Source organism: Mobula hypostoma, chromosome 12, assembly GCF_963921235.1.
Source record: "Mobula hypostoma chromosome 12, sMobHyp1.1, whole genome shotgun sequence".
Taxonomy (NCBI): domain Eukaryota; kingdom Metazoa; phylum Chordata; class Chondrichthyes; order Myliobatiformes; family Myliobatidae; genus Mobula; species Mobula hypostoma.
The window spans coordinates 16,314,697-16,334,408 of NC_086108.1; the positions used below are offsets into that span (position 1 = coordinate 16,314,697).

General features: G+C 43.9%; 1 protein-coding gene across 9 annotated transcripts in view; it reads right to left on the bottom strand.

Moving 5' to 3' along the window:
- cep350 (centrosomal protein 350) overlaps positions 1–19,712 on the bottom strand; it is a 251,684-nt gene that overhangs the window by 87,186 nt on the left and 144,786 nt on the right. For 7 of the 9 annotated variants that reach the window (XM_063063672.1, XM_063063674.1, XM_063063673.1 and 4 more), the window contains 4 exons: positions 18,471–18,637; positions 10,308–10,430; positions 8,696–8,868; positions 6,396–6,592 (listed from right to left, as the gene is read on the bottom strand). In XM_063063672.1, the coding sequence (XP_062919742.1) occupies positions 6,396–6,592; positions 8,696–8,868; positions 10,308–10,430; positions 18,471–18,637 (660 nt within the window). The remainder of the gene's footprint in view (positions 1–6,395; positions 6,593–8,695; positions 8,869–10,307; positions 10,431–18,470; positions 18,638–19,712) is intronic. The other 2 variants (XM_063063675.1, XM_063063671.1) reach the window with 1 other exon arrangement.

Sequence of the window (19,712 nt, forward strand, 5' to 3'; positions counted from 1 at the left end):
CTGCCCTCAAGTTTACCTGGTCCATTTCCGACACCTCCCTCCCCTTTCTAGATCTTTCTGTCTCTGTCTCTGGAGACAGCTTATCCACTGATGTCTACTATAAGCCTACTGACTCTCACAGCTATCTGGACTATTCCTCTTCTCACCCTGTCTCTTGCAAAAACGCCATCCCCTTCTCGCAATTCCTCCATCTCCGCTACATCTGCTCTCAAGATGAGGCTTTTCATTCTAGGACGAGGGAGATGTCTTCCTTTTTTAAAGAAAGGGGCTTCCCTTCCTCCACTATCAACTCTGCTCTTAAACGCATCTCCCCCATTTCACGTACATCTGCTCTCACTCCATCCTCCCACCACCCCACAAGGAATAGGGTTCCCCTGGTCCTCACCTACCACCCCACCAGCCTCCGGGTCCAACATATTATTCTCCATAACTTCCGCCACCTCCAACGGGATCCCACCACTAAGCACATCTTTCCCTCTCCCCCTCTCTCTGCATTCCGCAGGGATCGCTCCCTACACAACTCCCTTGTCCATTCGTCCCCCCCATCCCTCCCCACTGATCTCCCTCCTGGCACTTATCCTTGTGAGCGGAACAAGTGCTACACATGCCCTTACACTTCCTCCCTTACCACCATTCAGGGCCCCAAACAGTCCTTCCAGGTGAGGCATCACTTCACCTGTGAGTCGACTGGGGTGATACTACATCCGGTGCTCCCGATGTGGCCTTTTATGTATTGGTGAGACCCGACGCAGACTGGGAGACCGCTTTGCTGAACATCTACGCTCTGTCCGCCAGAGAAAGCAGGATCTCCCAGTGGCCACACATTTTAATTCCACATCCCATTCCCATTCTGACATGTCTATCCACGGCCTCCTCTACTGTAAAGATGAAGCCACACTCAGGTTGGAGGAACAACACCTTATATTCCGTCTGGGTAGCCTCCAACCTGATGGCATGAACATCGACTTCTCTAACTTCCACTAAGGCCCCACCTCCCCCTCGTACCCCATCTGTTACTCATTTTTATTCACACATTCTTTCTCTCATTCCTTTTTCTCCCTCTGTCCCTCTGAATATACCTCTTGCCCATCCTCTGGGTCACCCCCCTCTTGTCTTTCTTCCCGGACCTCCTGTCCCATGATCCTCTCGTATCCCCTTTTACCTATCACCTGTCCAGCTCTCGGCTCCATCCCTCCCCCTCCTGTCTTCTCCTATCATTTTGCATCTCCCCTTCCCCCTCCAGCTTTCAAATCCCTTACTCACTCTTCCTTCAGTTAGTCCTGACGAAGGGTCTCGGCCTGAAACGTCGACTGCGCCTCTTCCTATAGATGCTGCTTGGCCTGCTGCGTTCACCAGCAACTTTGATGTGTGTTCCTTTCATAATTCATCTTTTCCTTCCTAATGACCTTCTTAGTTTCCTTACGCAAGTTTTTAAAAGCTTCTCAATCGTCTATCTTCCCACTAGCTTTGGCTTCCTTGTGTGCCCTCTCTTTTGCTTTTACTTTGGCTCTGACCTCACTTGTCAGCCATGGTAGTGCTCTTCCATTCAAAAATTTCTTCTTATCTATATATTACTAAAACACTCATGCTGTCTGTTTGTGACCTCCAATTAGCGCAAATGGTGCATTACAGCGGCACTTTTTTTTGGCTAAATCGAAATAAAATGCGCTAACTTACAGAATGTAGGCAAAGTTCAGGGTTATATATTCATATAAAATTGCTCATTCGCCAAAAATCAACAGGCTGCCTTTCACCCGAGACCCGATCCGCCATCATGGAAATCGGGACACGACAGCCCAACGCATGCGCACGGCCAGCCTCAGCAGCAACACCTACTGGAGCAAAAGGGCAGGGCAGCTGTATTTCGAGGGGACACATTCTGCTAATCACCATCAGCATGTGCAGGATTGGGACAGCTCTAACTGCCACCCATCAATAAGAGATAATTAAATCTTATTGTAATGACGTACTTCGAGACACCCATAAAACCCTTTGCTGCAGTCAAAAGACAGCGGTGACTATATCACATCCATTTAGGAGAGCGCCAACCACATCATCGAGAATAATCAGCATCCTTTGGTGTTACTGCTTCGTATCTTCTATCCAGAATTAGGGTAAAAAAAAAGGTCAGCTTAATTATGTTGTGTGGAAAGGGAAGGGGGACATTATTTTCAAGAGATGATGCCAAACATTGTCGGGAAGCAGCAAGGAGAGGGAGAGAACAAGATCCAGAGGAGGCCAGGGCAGCATGACTCCAGGATCAGTCAGGACAAAAAAAGATGAGAGAAGAAGAGACAGAGGAGGAGATGCATGTCCTTTGTTAAATGAGGAGCAACTATATTTGCTTTGCTACGCGTCGTTCTTCTTTAATAAACTGAGGTTTTCTACTTCAGTTTCCAAAGTAAAGCGATACCAATAGCATTCAGGAAAATTTAATATTCATTCTGGTCACATCAGACGGCACTACCCTTCTCTCAAAGGGTGCCCCAACGGGTCACCCCATTGTCTAGTTTGGAATATATCTGTCTTGCACGCCCCTCATTTTTCACAGAAACTCCAGCCATTGCTGCTGTGCTGTCCTTCTTGCTAGTGTCCTTTCCAGTCAACTTTCGCCAGTTCCCCTCTCATGCCATTGTAATTTCCTTTATTCCACTGAAATACTGACACATTGGATCTTAGTTTCTCCCTCTCAAATTTTAAAGTGAACTCAATTATATTGTGATCACTGTTCCCTAAGGGTTCCTTAACCTTAAGTTCTCTTATCACCTCTGGATCATTGCACAACACCCAATCCAGCACAGCTAATCCCCTAGTGGGCTCAACAACAAGCTATTCTAAAAAGCCATCACTTAGAATTTGTAGAATGCCTCTCTCTTAAGGTCCAGTACTAGCCTGGCTTTCCCAATCCACTTTCATGTTATAATCCCCAACGATTATCATGAAAGTGCCCTTCTGAAACATTTTCTATATCTTGCTGTAATTTGTAATCCACATCCCAGCTGTTGTTTGAAGGCCTGTACACAACTGCCATTATGGTCTTTTCACCCTTGCCATTTCTTAACTCAACCCATAGAGACTTTACACTTTCTGATCCTATGTCATCCCTTTCTAATGATTTAATATTATTTCTTATACACAGGGCCACACCACCCCCTCTGCCTACTAACCTATCTTTCTGATGCATCATATATCCTTGGATGTTCAGCTCCCAATGGCAGCCATCCTTTAGCCAAGTTTCAGAGATGGACACAATGTCATACTTGCCAATCTGTAGCTAATTTCAAGATTGTCCATTTTATTTCTTATGCTGCGTGCATTCAAATATAACACTTTTCAGTCCAGTATTTGTTGCTTTCTGTTGTAAATCAGCCCACTGGCTGTGACTATGCCTCATCTCCTACCTGTCCTTTCTATCATCTCTGTTGCTTGTTATCTTTGGTTTATTTCTGTTTTCCCCTTCCTCACCCCTATCACTCTGGTTCCCGTCCCCCTGCCAAATTAGTTTAAACCCTCCCTAACAGCTCTATTAAACTGCCTGCTGGATATTGGACCCCTTTGGGGTTCAGGTGTAACCCATCCTTTTTGTACAGATCATACCTCCCCCAGAAGAGGCCCCACTGATCCACAAACCCAAAGCCCTGCTCCCTACACCAGTCTCAGCCTCGTATTAATATGCCTGATCATGCTATTCTTGCGCTTGTTAACACATGTCACAGGCAGCAATCCTGAGATTACTACCCTGGAGGTTCTGCTTTTCAGCTTCCTACCTAATTCCCTGAATTCTCTCTTCAGGACCTCCTCCCTTTTTCTACCCATGTCATTGATACCAACGTGTACCAAAACCTCTGGCTGTTCACCCTCCCCCTTCAGAATACTCTGCACCCGATCTGAGACATCCTGGCACCTGGGAGGCAACACACCATGCGGGTATCTCTATCAGGCTGACAGAACCCCCAGTCTGTTCCCCTCACTATAGAATCCCTTATGACTACCGCATTCCTCATCTTCTTCTCGCCTTTTTGCACCACGGAACCAGGCTCAGTGCCAGAGACCCAATCGCCGTGGTTGTCCTGTGTCAGGTCACTGCCCCCCCCGCCCCCAAACAGCATACAAAATGAAATAACAATTACTGAGGGGGATGGCTACAGGGGTGCTCTCTACTATCTGAGCTCTTCCCTTCCCTGACAGTCACCCACTTGTCTAACTCCTGCAGCCTCAAGAGTAACTAACTCCCTGTAGCTCCTATCTCTCTCCTGCTCACTTTCCCTAATAAGCTGTAGGTCATCAAACTGCAGCTCCAGATCCCTAACACGATCTCTCAGGAGCTACATTTCGGTGCAATTGGCGCAGATGTGGCCATCTGGAAGACTGGAAGATTCTTGAGTAGCGTAAGAGAAGGGAAAACACAAAGGACAGATTTAGGCAATAGACAATAGGTGCAGGAGTAGGCCATTCAGCCCTTCGAGCCAGCACCACCATTCACTGTGATCATGGCTGATCATCCAATTCAGAACCCTGTACCTGCCTTCTCTCCATATCCCTTCACTCCGCTATCTTTAAGAGCTCTGTCTAACTCTTTCTTGAAAGAATCCAGAGAATTGGCCTCCACTGCCTTCTGAGGCAGAGCATTCCACAGAACCACAACCCTCTGTGTGAAAAAGTTTTTCCTCAACTCCGTTCTAAATTGTCTACCCCTTATTCTTAAAACTGTGGCCTCTGGTTCTGGACTCTCCCAATATTGGGAACATGTTTCCTGCCTCTAGTGTGTCCAATCCCTTAATAATCTTAGACGTTTCAATCAGATCCCCTCTCATCCTTCTAAATTCCAGTGTATACAAGCCCAGTCGCTCCAATCTTTCAACATATGACAGTTCCGCCATTCCGGGAATTAACCTCGTGAACCTATGCTGCACTCCCTCAATAGCTAGAACGTCCTTCCTCAAATTTGGAGACCAAAACTGTACACAATACTCCAGGTGTGGTCTCACCAGGGCCCTGAACAACTGCAGAAGGACCTCTTTGCTCCTATACTCAACTCCCCTTGTTATGAAGGCCAACATGCCATTAGCTTTCTTCACTGCCTGCTGTACCTGCATGCTTACTTTCAGTGACTGATGAACAAGGACACCTAGATCTCGTTGTACTTCCCCTTTTCCTAATTTGACACCATTCAGGTAGTAATCTGCCTTCCTGTTCTTGCCACCAAAGTGGATAACCTCATATTTATCCACATTAAACTGCATCTGCCATGCATCTGCCCACTCACCCAACCTGTCCAAGTCAACCTGCATTCTCACAACATCCTCCTCACATTTCACACTGCCACCCAGCTTTGTGTCATCTGCAAATTTGCTAATGTTACTTTTAATCCCTTCATTTAAATGCAAAAGAAGTAAATCTTCCTTATTCTGATGAAAGATCACCATATTGAAATGTTTCATCTGTTGCTTTTTTCATAGATATTTTCAGTGTTGCTGACTATGCAATTTTTGTTTTATTTCCTTAGTTCTAGTACTGGCAGTGGTTTCTTTTGTATTAAGATGAAACTTTCTCATTGGCCAAATCTCCCTACCTCAGTTCTCAGATTTTGTTGATTTTGTATTGTTAATCTCTCTGTGTCATCACAGAGAGGTCTAGTATTTCCTGGAATTCATCAATTATTTGGCTAGGCGAACACATGCTCAGTTTGACTGACAAAAGTTGATGAACTTACTAGAATTCATTTAAAGATACTCAAGGTAATAAAAAAAGAGGGCAAAACGAAAATTGTACCTATCCAGTTAACTTAAACAAGGGAAAATGACACAGAATGTTCCTCACAATCTTTCCTCCTGAGCCCCACACAATCAGTGGAAAAATGAGATTAAGACATCTGGAGCCTGTATTGTCTGCTCTGCAGTATTAACAGATTTTCCAAAATATTTTTGAGCTGCATCCGTTATCCAGTTATCAGGAATATTGGAATTGGAGATGGCAATTCAAATGATTTCTATTTTAACTCCATTTTGCTTCCATGTCCATTCATACTATTGCATAAAAAAAATTAATATTTCAGTTGTAAACAGACTCTCATCACTCCATTCCCATTACTCTAGAGCAGGGGTTCCCAATCTTTTTATGCCATAGACCCCTACCATTAACCAAGGGGTACGTGGATCCCAGGTTGCGAATGCTCACTCCAGAGAAAGTTTTCAGAAAATTCAAAATGTCCATTTTCTTCGGTGTGAAGGAGTGCATCTTGGCATTAATCCTGAACATCTTAGTTCCAAATTGAACTCTTCCACAAGAGGAAACAGTTTCTCTCCATTTACTACCTTAAACATCCATTTAGATAATCTATATTCAAGGAAAAATAACTTCAGCTTGTACAATCCATCTCCATTACATAAACCTACTTTGACAGCTGTCAAGGTTGACTGGTCCCTGGCAGTTTCCTCATCTGAATCATCCTGCCTGCTGCGCTTCCGCTCCATGTTAAAGCGGCGGTGGCTCTCAGATGGCAACAGGGAGCGGAAGGATTTCTCTTCGATTTCATCTTCTGTCATTGATTCATCAAATTTCAAAGAATACTCAGTGGCAATAGAGGCTGAATCTGGAGACAGATCATATAGCTTAATTAGGCAAAAGAATATAAGAGTACAGTTTTCAATTTCATATTCTTATCTGAAATGTTCCCAAACTGAAGATTTGGATGTTGATAGCTGAATTGTACTTCTGAGTTAGGTAAACTAATTACATTTTGTGTTTGTGTATTTGTGAATGTCACTTCAGAGATTAAAAACTTAATGAAGTCAATATGCAACTGCATAATTGATAATGCTATGGCTAATTATGCTTTGTTTTAAAACAATGATTTCTTAACATGTTGATATGATCAAGGTTTCCACTTACTACCAATATGCTCAGAGATGAATATTATTCACTTTCTATGCAGGTACTAAGTACCGAATCCTAAGATTTTGACAATAAAGAGACAGCAATAGAAACAGAGAAATTCCAATTTTCTGTAACTACTGCTACTTGTTTAGCATGGAATCTGGCAGACAGATAATTGTGCACATGCTAATTTTACCATGCTTTCTTATCCCAGCACAGAACCAAAGAAATATGAAAGAGTCTGATTTAAACAGTGCATTTATGGACAGCTAGTTTACAGAATCCAAAATAAAAGCACCAGTGTAGGTAATTAGAATTTGACTATCAGCATTTTGTCTTAAACTCTACTCGCCAAGTTTTCATCCACTTACTTCACCTTATCTATATTATGTTGTAGAATTTAAATATCCTCAGCACAACAAGCCTTCCCATCTATTTTCATTTGGTTGCCTTCCACTCTGTCCTCTCCTCCAACCCAATCTTATACTGTCTTCAACCTCTCCTGTGAGACATAATTGTGAGCCAAACACAGGCAAATGGGGCTAGATTAGACGGTCATCTTGGTCAGTGTCGATGACTTGAGCTGGAGGGCCAATTTCTGTGCCGTATTATTCTATATTGGGACATATTTTCTTGTTGGGGTTTGAGCCTTAAACATATTTTTGTTGTCAACGTATTAATTATTTAAACGTTTGTCTCTGCTTCGCCACTACCATACCCTGTAACAGTGTTTTTCAATCTACCATAGCCAGATAGCCAATTCATACTTTATATCTTAGTTTACTTTGTGTAGATTTACACAATACACAATATTACTTTAAATCTTGATATAATGTTCTATCATATTACGATTATTCTTTCCTAAAGGTTCATTAGGACAAATGTGCAATTGAACAGTTGGTGATGGAGATATGTTCATTGGCTTCATTGATTACCATTACCATTGACACAACTACGCAGCAAGAATACTTTCCACAGGAATCTATTGTCTTGGAAAAATTCTAAAGTTAATTACAATGAGATAATAAGAAGAACAGAAGAAATGCACAAAGCAGATGCTAGAAATGCAAGCAACACACACAAAATGCTGGATGAACTCAGCAGGCCAGGCAGCATCTATGGAAAAGAATACAGTCGATGTTTTGGGCCAACACCCTTCGGCAGGATTGGAGAAAAAAACCTTAGGATTAGATTTAAGAGGTGGGGGGAGGGGGAGAGAAACACAAGATGATAGGTGAAACCTGAAAGGTGGCGGGGGGGGTGGGGTGAGGTAAGGATCTGGGAAGTTGATTGGTGAGAGGAATACAGGGCTGGAGAAAGGGAAGTCTGATAAAAGAGGACAGAAAGCCATGGAAGAAAGAAAAGCGGGGAAGAGCACCAGAGGGAGTAGATGAGCAGGCAAGGAGATAACATGAGAGAGGGAAAAGAGGATGGGGAATAGTAAAGGTGGACGGAGCCATGACCGGAAGTTCGAGAAATCGATGTTCATGCCATCAGTTTAGAGGCTACCCAGATGGAATACAAGGTGCTGTTTTTCCAACCTAAGTGTGGCCTCATTACAATAGTGGAGAATGCCATACAGAGACATATCAGAATGGGAAGGGGAAGTGCAAACGCACGATAGTTTTCTAGAACAGCATGTTAATGCATTAAACAAGGTACAGGTCATCTTAGATCCAATACTGTGCTATGAGGAAAGGTATAAATACAGTAAAAGGCTGTTTATTTTGATCAGTTAACTGAAGTATTCCTGCACCACATTATTTTACATTGCAGTGAGTGAGGGAGAGAAAAAGGTTATCTGTGATTGCAAACTCACCTTTATCATCAGGCAAAGGCGGCATACTGGAACTTTGTATTGAGTCATCAGCTGCTGTGTGCACCTCTTCTTCAACAGAACTATCTCCCTTCTCACCTTGGGAAGCCCTGCTCTCTGCTCCCTTTTCAGAGGAAGCCAAGGAAGGACTGTCTTGAATACTGCTGCCACCACTACTAGTCAACAGAGGTAAAATAAAATATTAAGAGCAAAGAAACAGAATGCACACTACAGGTTCATGTCACCTACCACCGATCTGCATCTAATCTCAACAACAAAAAAAAAATTCATGTGCTCCCTGCCCCAGCACTCCCATCACCATCACCTTAAATCTATTAACATTATCCATATGAAATCAACTTCTAATCTCTTTGAAGTAAATAATTTTCTCTTGCGTGCTTTGTTGGAGTTATTAATGACCACCATATGCATGACCAATATTCTGCCACAATATTCTCATGGAAAGGAAGCAAGCTATGATCAAATGGGATTTTGGCACCTCTTAACACAAAAAAATATGAGGAGTGTTTGATGGATCTGGAGCTGTACTCACTGGAATTCATAAAGATGAGGGGGTTAGATCTCATTGAAACCTATCGAATCTTGAAAGGCCTCAATGGAGTGGATGTGGAGAGGATGTTTCCTATGGTATGGGTGTCTAAAACCAGAGGACAGCCTCAGAATAGAGGGATGTCTGTTTAGAACAGAGATGAGAAGTAGTTTCTTTAGCCAGAGTGTGGTGGATCTATAGAATTCATTGCCACAGGTGACAGTGGATGCAGAGTCATTGGGTATATTTAAGGCAGAGGTTGATAGATTCATGATTAGTCAGGCCATGAAGGGATACGGTGAGAAGGCAGGAGATTGTGGTTTAGAGGGAAATGGATCAGCCATGATGAAATGGCGGAGGAGACTCAATGGGCCAAATGGCCTAATTTTGTTCCTATATCTTATCATCCTATGGTCTAAAATTGCTCAGAGCTTCACAGAGTCAAACAAATACATAAACAAACAATAGAGAAAATATTTGGAGGGGTAAGAAGATTAAATTTACGGAGGGAAATGAAGTTAAGATGCAGAAGGGAGCAATGGAATTCCAGGGCTTAGGCTCAAAACAGCCCTGGGATACAGTGGTGGGGAAAAGATGCACAGAAACAAATAACAAAGCATATCACTGAGGAACCTGTGATGGGGACAAAGTAAAGGCAAGAGTAATAGAAAAGGTTGTGGTGTTTGCTAGAAAAGCTATCATTGAGACTAAACTGAAAGGCCCATGTGCACTCTGATGTTGAAATTCACAGCAGATCACTGCACAAAGGTAGGTAGATCAGATGGAAATAAAACCTGGCAGGAGTCAAGATGATTGTTTGTTAGCCAATTACAGTTAAGACAGAGGCTGGAATGCAACAAAAGAAATAAAATTACATCATCCAGGTTACTTCCATCTGAGTATCATTGACTTTGCCTGTTGGTGGCATTTGAACCTTGAACAGAATGAAATCTAATGGCGAGGGGCAGGACTTCTGCCTCCAGGCAATGAGTAACAGCTAGAGTTTGCGAATATTTTAATAAGGAAAGTACTGTAAAGAAACAAAATTTTAAAAAATGATCACACCTTTGATCATGATGTTTATATCTGGATGACTCAGACAGGCTGTCTAATGAAGCTGAATAGTGAACTTTAGAGTCATGTGATTTCTCCACAGGACCAATAGACGAAGGGCTATTGTTACTCCTCCTACCAAGAAATAAGAGGGGAAAATCATACAGGTCAGTTCACCACCATTGATTTACTTAGTTTAATTCTTTTTCCATCTTGCCAAAATACTTATAACAAGTTTTCTATTAAAATATACTTCACAGGGGCTCCTTCAAGGTTCTCAATTTAAAGTACCAAGCAAATTTCATTAATTATGGGACACAGTTATTGCTAGAGTTTTTTTATAGGCATCCATTAGTCTCATGAGACCATAGATTTGCGCCTTGGAAAGTTTCCAGGGCGCAGGCCTGGGCAAGGTTGTATGGAAGACCAGCAGTTGCCCATGCTGCAAGTCTCCCCTCTCCATGCCACCAATGTTGTCCAAGGGAAGGGCATTAGGACCCATACAGCTTGGCACTGGTGTCATTGCACAGCAATGTGTAGTTAAGTGCCTTGCTCAAGGACACACACGCTACCTCAGCCAAGGCTCGAACTAGTGACCTTCAAATCACTAGATGAACACCTTAACCACTTCAAACAACAGGAATTCTGCAGATGCTGGAAATTCAAGCAACACACATGAAAGTTGCTGGTGAACGCAGCAGGCCAGGCAGCATCTCTAGGAAGAGGTGCAGTCGACGTTTCAGGCCGAGACCCTTCGTCAGGACCTTAACCACTTGGCCACGCGCCAACACACAGAGTAGGCCAGTATGTATTGACATCCCAAATTGCCTGTCATGGTGAGCTTTAATCCTTCTGAAGTTACTCTCGGCACACTGGCCTGGGAGTTCCAGCATCTAGACCCAGTGCCAATGAAGGACCAACAATGTATTTCAAATCAGGACTATGCAGGACGGGCTACTTGCTGTACCTACTGCTCATCACGTTCTTGATTGCCAGGTGTTATCAGAGTGGAAGAGGGGACTAGTGGGGTACCGCAAGGCTTAGTGCTGGGACCCCAGTTGTTTACAATATATATTAATGACTTGGATGAGGGAATTAAATGCAGCATCTCCAAGTTTGCGGATGACACGAAGCTGGGTGGCAGTGTTAGCAGTGAGGAGGATGCTAAGAGGATGCAGGGTGACTTGGATAGGTTGGGTGAGTGGGCAAACTCGTGGCAGATGCAATTTAATGTGGATAAATGTGAAGTTATCCACTTTGGTGGCAAAAATAGGAAAACAGATTATTATCTGAATGGTGGCCGATTAGGAAAAGGGGAGGTGCAACGAGACCTGGGTGTCATTATACACCAGTCATTGAAAGTGGGCATGCAGGTACAGCAGGCGGTGAAAAAGGCGAACGGTATGCTGGCATTTATAGCGAGAGGATTCGAGTACAGGAGCAGGGAGGTACTACTGCAGTTGTACAAGGCCTTGGTGAGACCACACCTGGAGTATTGTGTGCAGTTTTGGTCCCCTAATCTGAGGAAAGACATCTTTGCCATAGAGGGAGTACAAAGAAGGTTCACCAGATTGATTCCTGGGATGGCAGGTCTTTCATATGAAGAAAGACTGGATGAACTGGGCTTGTACTCGTTGGAATTTAGAAGATTGAGGGGGGATCTGATTGAAACGTATAAGATCCTAAAGGGATTGGACAGGCTAGATGCGGGAAGATTGTTCCCGATGTTGGGGAGGTCCAGAACGAGGGGCCACAGTTTGAGGATAGAGGGGAAGCCTTTTAGGACCGAGATTAGGAAAAACTTCTTCACACAGAGAGTGGTGAATCTGTGGAATTCTCTGCCACAGCAAACTGTTGAGGCCAGTTCATTAGCTATGTTTAAAAGGAAGTTAGATATGGCCCTTGTGGCTACAGGGGTCAGGGGGTATGGAGGGAAGGCTGGGTTCTGAGTTGGATGATCAGCCATGATCATAATAAATGGCGGTGCAGGCTCGAAGGGCCGAATGGCCTACTCCTGCACCTATTTTCTATGTTTCTATGTTTCTATAACTGCAGTGAATTTTGAAGAATATGAACTTCAGTTGCCATGTGCCACCAGTGGAAGAAATGAATGCTTACTCCATGAATGAGTGGAAGAATGAAATGATGGGTTGCTTTATCCTGGATAGTGTTAAGCTTCTTAAGTGCCATTTAAGTACACTTATCCAGCAAGAAATAAATATTCCATTGTATTGCAAATGGTGAAAAGTCTTTGGGATTCAAAAAGTGCATTACAGCCTCCTATCTGTTCACACCACAAATAATTTTCAGATCACCTAAGATGTTCATGATGAAGATTCTGCAGCAGTAATTCATAGAATAATGAATGTGGGTTTATACTCTCACATTGGGGACTATTACCAAGTGCTTATGATGACAATATCATTTCCCACATCCCACATACATGAATGCTGCCCTCGCCTTATTCCAGGCAGGCATGATTAATTTCTTCTTTTGATAAACTGTGAATAGAATTAAATGTGTCCAATTATCAAGCATCCACATATTTTGATGAAAGGTTATTCAATGGTGAACATGATTAGGTCTAGGATAGTAACATTTGAAATTCCCATTACAATTTTCTGACCCTGAAATGACTGACATCCAACAATCTCAACCATTCTCTGTGCAGGATGAAACTCCAGCTGGTGCTGAATTTTCCTCAGGATTCTCAATTACTTAAGTTTTACCAAGTTCCTTGATGTTATACTCAAGTAAATCTTGCTTTAGAGTTGAGGTGAATTATCTCCAACTTCACCTCTGGAATTTAGCTTTAATGTCCATGTTTGGAACAGGATTGCAATTAGCTACATTCTCCTGATGCAATTGAGTATGTACTTATTCATAAATAAATGCCACACGACAGCACTGTTATTAATGCTTTCCATCACTTTGCTGATGTGACCTGACATTTTCCAAATCTGAATCCAGGTCAATGCTGGCTTAATTTTGTTTAAGCATAGGTGTTTTTGATGGGCCATTTAAGAAAAAAGATATGAAAAGGATGGCAGCATTTTTAAAAAAATACTTTACAATAACTTTGTTGTAAATTTCATCTTAATTCACTGAATTTAAATTTGTCAAATAAATTCGAATGCTCCATTCTATCCCAGACTGAATAACAATGGCTGAAATGCTTGACTGAGATTTTGAAGACTTGGGTACTTTCCAAGACAGATTTTGCAGAATATAGTAAAACTGCTTATAAACATTGTTCTGTCTGTAAGAATTCTACTTAAAAAATTAAAAAGGACTGAGTGACAGCATTAAAGTGGTTACATTACTGCATGTCCAGTGACTTGGACTATTGACCCAGAGAATGGTTGTTACTGGGAGATTTAGAGTCATGGAGTCATAGATAGAAACTGCTTTGGAACAGCCCTCATGACAACCATAAAGTATCTACTTTCATAAATCCTATTTTATTCACCCAACATTCTCTTCAATTCCCCCTTTACTTCTAGCAGCCAAATAAGAACAACTTAAAGCAGTCATTTAATCTACCAAGCTGCGTGTTTTTGGGATGTGGTGGAAACATAAGCATCTGCAGAACCCACTGATTTCCTGGGAAAATCAGAGAATCTGAATGAAAAGAGCTATGAACAAGTAGCTCAACTGACTGCCTTGCAATACCATCTATTTAAATTCAGGTAGCTAAAGAAATAAGGAATAAAAACCCGGAGGATGACTGAATTGGCTTATTTACATATTTTTAGAGAATCTGCCATCTCTCACTATTTGGCCTATAGATTATAAATATTTTGGGTAGATGGAGTTCATCAGCTTGGTAAGGCAGTCCATCTAAGAGAGGGAAACTCTGATTTCAAACCTTCTCTGCCTTGCGGCCATACCCACTCATGGGAAAGGCTTCGGGAGTAAACCCTGAGGACAAATCCGGAGCTGGAGTCCCTAAGGCAGTCCGACGTTGCCTCAACCTCGTTCTAGCAACTCCTGTGACAACACTGGTGCCAAGTTGTATCGGCCCTTGCCTTTCCCTTGGACAACATCAGTGTCATAGACAGGGGAGACTTGCAACATGGGCAACTGCCGGTCTTCCATACAACCTTGCCCAGGCCTGCACCCTGGAGAGGACACTCCAGCATTGCCTCACCGCGACAGCACAACACAGAAAGCAGCAGTCTACTGGTTATAAGTCTGCACTCAATTGGCATAGAGCAAGGCACCAGGGGTTGCTTTCGACGGAGGGAGAGACCATCGCATCTCACTGGACAGCTACCGCCCACCTCAAGTTGGGCAGCCCCCAGCCAATTAGGTGCTGTCCCGCCACAGTCCGCCCGCTCCACTGGGTGCGTAGGGCTTAGGGATACAAGTAGCCCGAACTGCGGACTGTAAACGCTGCACCAGGCACATCAAGAAGACAAAGAAAGAAGCCAGCACTCAGACTAGGATGCCAGAATATACAGACCATGACAACTGGTATATCAGATGACCTTCAGGAGATCAGCGACACACGCAAGACAGCAGTGATTAACAATGAACTGTCGAGACTCCAAGTGGACATCGCAACGCTCCAAGAGACACGTCTCACAGAATCGGGAACCCTATGTGAAAAAGACTATACCTTCTTCTGGCAGGGGAAGGGCTCAGACGAAACCAGAGAGCATGGTGTCGGCTTTGCCGTGAAGAACTCGTTGCTGAAGATGGTAGAGCCTAGCAAGAAAGGGACGGAGTGGATTTTCTCACTTCGACTCCACACATCTGACGGGCCTGTCAACCTTGTCAGCGTCTATGCCCCAACCCCCTACTCTACACAAGACGCAAAGAGTGAGTTCTACGACCAGCTCTCAATGATGATACAGGAGATCCCAAGTCAGGAACAGTTGCTGCTACTTGGTGACCTCAACGCCAGAGTGAGCGCCGAGCACGACTCCTGGCCAAGCTGCCTGGGGCAGTATGGGATTGGCAGCATGAATGACAACGGGCAACGACTGCTCGAGCTTTGCATGCTCCACGAATTGTGTGTCACCAACACCTACTTCCAGACCAAAGCTCAGCACAAAGTGTTTTGGCAGCATCCCCGCTCCAAACACTGGCACCAGCTAGACCTGATAATCACAAGACGCCATCACCTGAGAAACGTGTTCATGACTCGCTCCTTTCAGAGCGCCGACTGCGACACGGATCACTCTCTGGTTTGCTGCAAGATCAGACTTCGGCCGAAGAAGATGCACTACGCCAAGCAGCGCATCGATGCCAGTAAGACACAACACCCAGATAAAGCTGCGGAGTTCAAGTCACTGGAGGATGCTCTCCTTGCAGACCCACCAGAGGTAAATGCTGAGCAGAGATGGGACTCTCTCAGGGACACTATCCACAGCACTGCACTCAAGGCCTCTGGGAAGAAACGGGGCAAAACACAGGACTGGTTTGAAGTGAGCTCAAGTAAGCTCACCGCTGTTTATCAAGGTAAAGCGTGTTGCACTACTACAGCACAAACACCACCCCACCCAGGCAACACTACAAGTGCTAAGCAAGGCCCAGGAAACAACCAGACGCTGTGCAAATCACTACTGGCTACAACTATACAAAAGCATTCAGTCATCATTTGACACAGACAACATCCATGGAGTGTACGAGGGGATCAAGAAAGCCATCGGGCCAACCCAGAGCAAGACAGCACCATTGAAAACTATAACAGGTGAGACTATCAATGACAAAGGCAAGCAGATGGAGAGGTGGGTGGTGCATTACTCTGAACTCTTCTCCAGAGAAAACAGCATCTCGGACAGCGCGCTAGATACCGTGGAATGCCTGCCTGTCATGGAGGAACTTGATGCATTGCCAACTGCCGAAGAGTTGAGTAAAGCCATCGACAGCCTGCCCTCTGGGAAGGCACCAGGATTGGATGGCATTCCACCAGAGGCCATCTAATGCGCAAAAGGTGTCCTGCTAAACCACCTGCACGAACTACTGTGCCAGTGCTGGTTAGCAGGAGCAGTGTCGCAAGACATGAGAGACTGCAACATTGTCACCTTACATAAGAACAAAGGGGACAGAAGCGACTGTAACAACTTCAAGGGAATCTCCTTGCTGAACATCGTTGGAAAGGTCTTTGCCCGCGTGGTCCTGAACAGACTGCAGAAAATAGCCGAAAGGGTATATCCTGAGTCTCAGTGCGGTTTCAGGTCAGAACACTCCACAATCAACATGATCTTCTCCCTTCAACAGCTACAAGAGAAATGCAGAAAGCAAAGACAACCATTCTACATCGCTTTCATTGACCTTATGAAGGCCTTCGATCTTGTGAGCAGAGACAGCCAGTTCAAAATCCTCGCCAGGATTGGTTGTCCCCCGAGGCTCCTCAAGATAGTTCAGTCATTCCACACAGACATGAAGGGTGTCATTCAGTTCGACGACTCCTCTTCAGAGGTCTTCAACATCCACAGCAGTGTGAAGCAGGGCTGTGTGCTTGCCCCCACCCTGTTCGGTATCTTCTTCGCAGTCATGCTCAACATCAACTGATGGTGTCTACCTCCACACCAGATCGGACGGGAGGCTGTTCAGTCTGTCCCAGCTGAGGGCGAAAACCAAGGTTCGTGAAGTACTCATCAGGGACATGTTGTTTGCAGACGACGTGGCACTGGCAACATACTCTGAAGAGCAACTGCAACGCCTCATGGGCAGCTTCTTAAGAGCCTGCCAGGACTTCAGCTTGACCATCAACCTGAAGAAGACCAATGTGTTGGGCCAAGGCGTTGAGCACCCCCTGCCATTACCATCAACAACTACGAGCTGGAGGTAGTTCACGAGTTTACATACCTTGGCTCCACCATCACGGACAGCCTCTCCCTAGACCCTGAGATAAACAGACCGATCGGACAAGCAGCCTCAACATTCGCCAGCCTGACAAAGGGAGTCTGGGAGAACAGAAAGGTGACGATGCACACCCAAGTTGCTGTCTGCAGGGCCTGCGTCCTCAGCACACTGCTTTACGGCAGCGAGACCTGGAGCCTCTACTACAGACAAGTGCGGCGACTTAATGCCTTGCACCTTCACAGCCTGAGACGCATCCTGGACATCAAGTGGACAGACCAAGTCACCAACAATGAGGTCCTGGCCCGCGCCCAGATACCCAGCCTCTTCATCCTGCTCCAACAACACCGTCTCCGCTGGGTGGGCCACGTACAGGGCATGTCAGATGGGAGGATCCCGAAAGACCTGCTGTACAGGGAACTGGCCTCCGTCAAGAGAGCACAAGGGCGGCTCCATCTTTGTTTCAAAGATGTCTGCAAGAGAGACATGAAGTCATTGAACATGAACGTCGAGAGGTGGGAGGACATCGCAAGCGATTGCTCTCACTGAAGGCTGGAACTACGTAGCGGTCTAAAAAGTGGAGAAGAGAAGCTGAGACTTGCTGCTGAAGAAAAGCACACTCATCGGAAAAACAGTACCAAGACAACACTGGAGGACAGCGCCTTCAAGTGCAGTCGCTGCAGCCACAACAGACACTACTTTACCAACACGACTGAAGCAAGACTTTCCAGGCACAGATCCATGGTCTCGCGAAACTAACGGATGCCACCACCAAGATTATAAATATTACTGACACTTAACAGCCATCCAAAATGGCCTAGCAATTATAGATAGCTAATAAACATTGGCCTTACCAGCAACTACCGCATCCTGCAAATCAATACGTAAAAGCTGGATCTTCAGATAATAGCCTAAAGCTAAGCTTACTAAGATAAGGATGTACTCCACTGCTGAAGTTACTCAAACAACATATTATTCTCTAATAAGCATGTTATATGAAAGCTTTAAAAATAATTCCACCATTAAGTCGATCCCAAGCATTATAAGGTTGAATTCTAGTTACAATTCTTATTAGAGATATGAACTATACTCAGTCTCTACATAAATAGCTAACCAGTGAGACCAGTCTTATTCTGATGTCAGAAATAATTACTTGCTCACTGTTGCGTTCATCACATCTGTTATATTCATCAATTCTGAAAAGACAAATCCATAAGGTGAGTTATGAGTATGGGACCTACATATAGCATCAGTAGACATGTCTAAAATCTAGGCCATCAGCAACAAGCTCCCCAGATTATTAACCTCATGAGACTGATCAATGACCTCTGATCAAGGTGAAGCAGCGTTCAGATGCCTTACCCTTCAGATTCAATCTTTACATGCAGTTGCTTCACAAGATCTGATTGCTGCAGCCTCTGTTGGTCCAACAGTGCCACAACTGGTGCAGTGATTGCTCCTCGCGATAGGTTGGTAGCCACAGTGGTTGGAGATCCTGTTGCAATCTGAACGTATGCCAAATCACTCATCTAAATTAAAAAAAAACTTTTGTCAGTTTGGTGCAAATTAAATACAAATTGGTGATCAACTGTTGCTTTATGAAATCACAAAATTACAGAGCCTCTATGTACTTTTCTTCAAGAGGTATTCTATTAATACCACTTTCTTGCTCTTTTCCCATGGACCACACAAATATTTTCCATTCATCTCCTTGCCTGGGGTTAACTACTATTACCCTTCCCAAAGCACACACTGAATCAAAACTGCAGCTAAAGAAATTTTTCAATAAACTTTTCATCGCACCTTAAGCCCCTTTATTTAAAGATAAGCAGTAGGCCACTTGGGCTCCACTAATCAATAACAATGCTGATCTTCTTTCCTGCACAAACTTCGTTCCTTGATTTATTATCCTTTCCATCATCAACAACACCTATTTTGTGTTATTCGTGACCTTACTAATAATACCTCCTGTATTCATATAAATTGTTAATGTGTATAACAAATGCAGATCCTGAGCATTGATTTATGATCATTTTGCACGATGCCCATCCAATTTGATTCCAAATCCTACTCTTGGCATCATCAGATTCTTTAGCATTAGTGCTGCTATTTTGAGCATCTTTTCTAAAAATTAATGAAAAAGCAACTAGGTACTAGAAATCTGAAATAAAATACATAAATGCTGGAAACATTCAGCAGGTCATCTCTGGAAGAAAAATAGATAATGGTTTAGGTTGAAGAGTGTTAGAAATTTCCCTGCACAAGTTAATTAGAATAGGAATCAAGATAAATCAATGGGAGAATAAGATGGCTAAGCCAGCAAAGATATGATGAACTGAAGTGGTTTAGGGTATGAGGAAATTTCAAATACATACTTGACGCCTGATACATTGTGAAAACTTTACTACATTCATCAATCCCAATTGTGCATGTAAAGGATGGCAACTCACGACAAAGTGTACTCACAAATCTTTTTTAAAGAGTTTAAAAGGAGAGGGTTATTTCTTCAGCGGTTTGATCAGGGCACGACTGTGCAAGTGCGTGGACATCAACCGGGTAGAAAAGCGAAAAGAGTTTAAAAGGGGACAGCTTAATAGAGCGGGC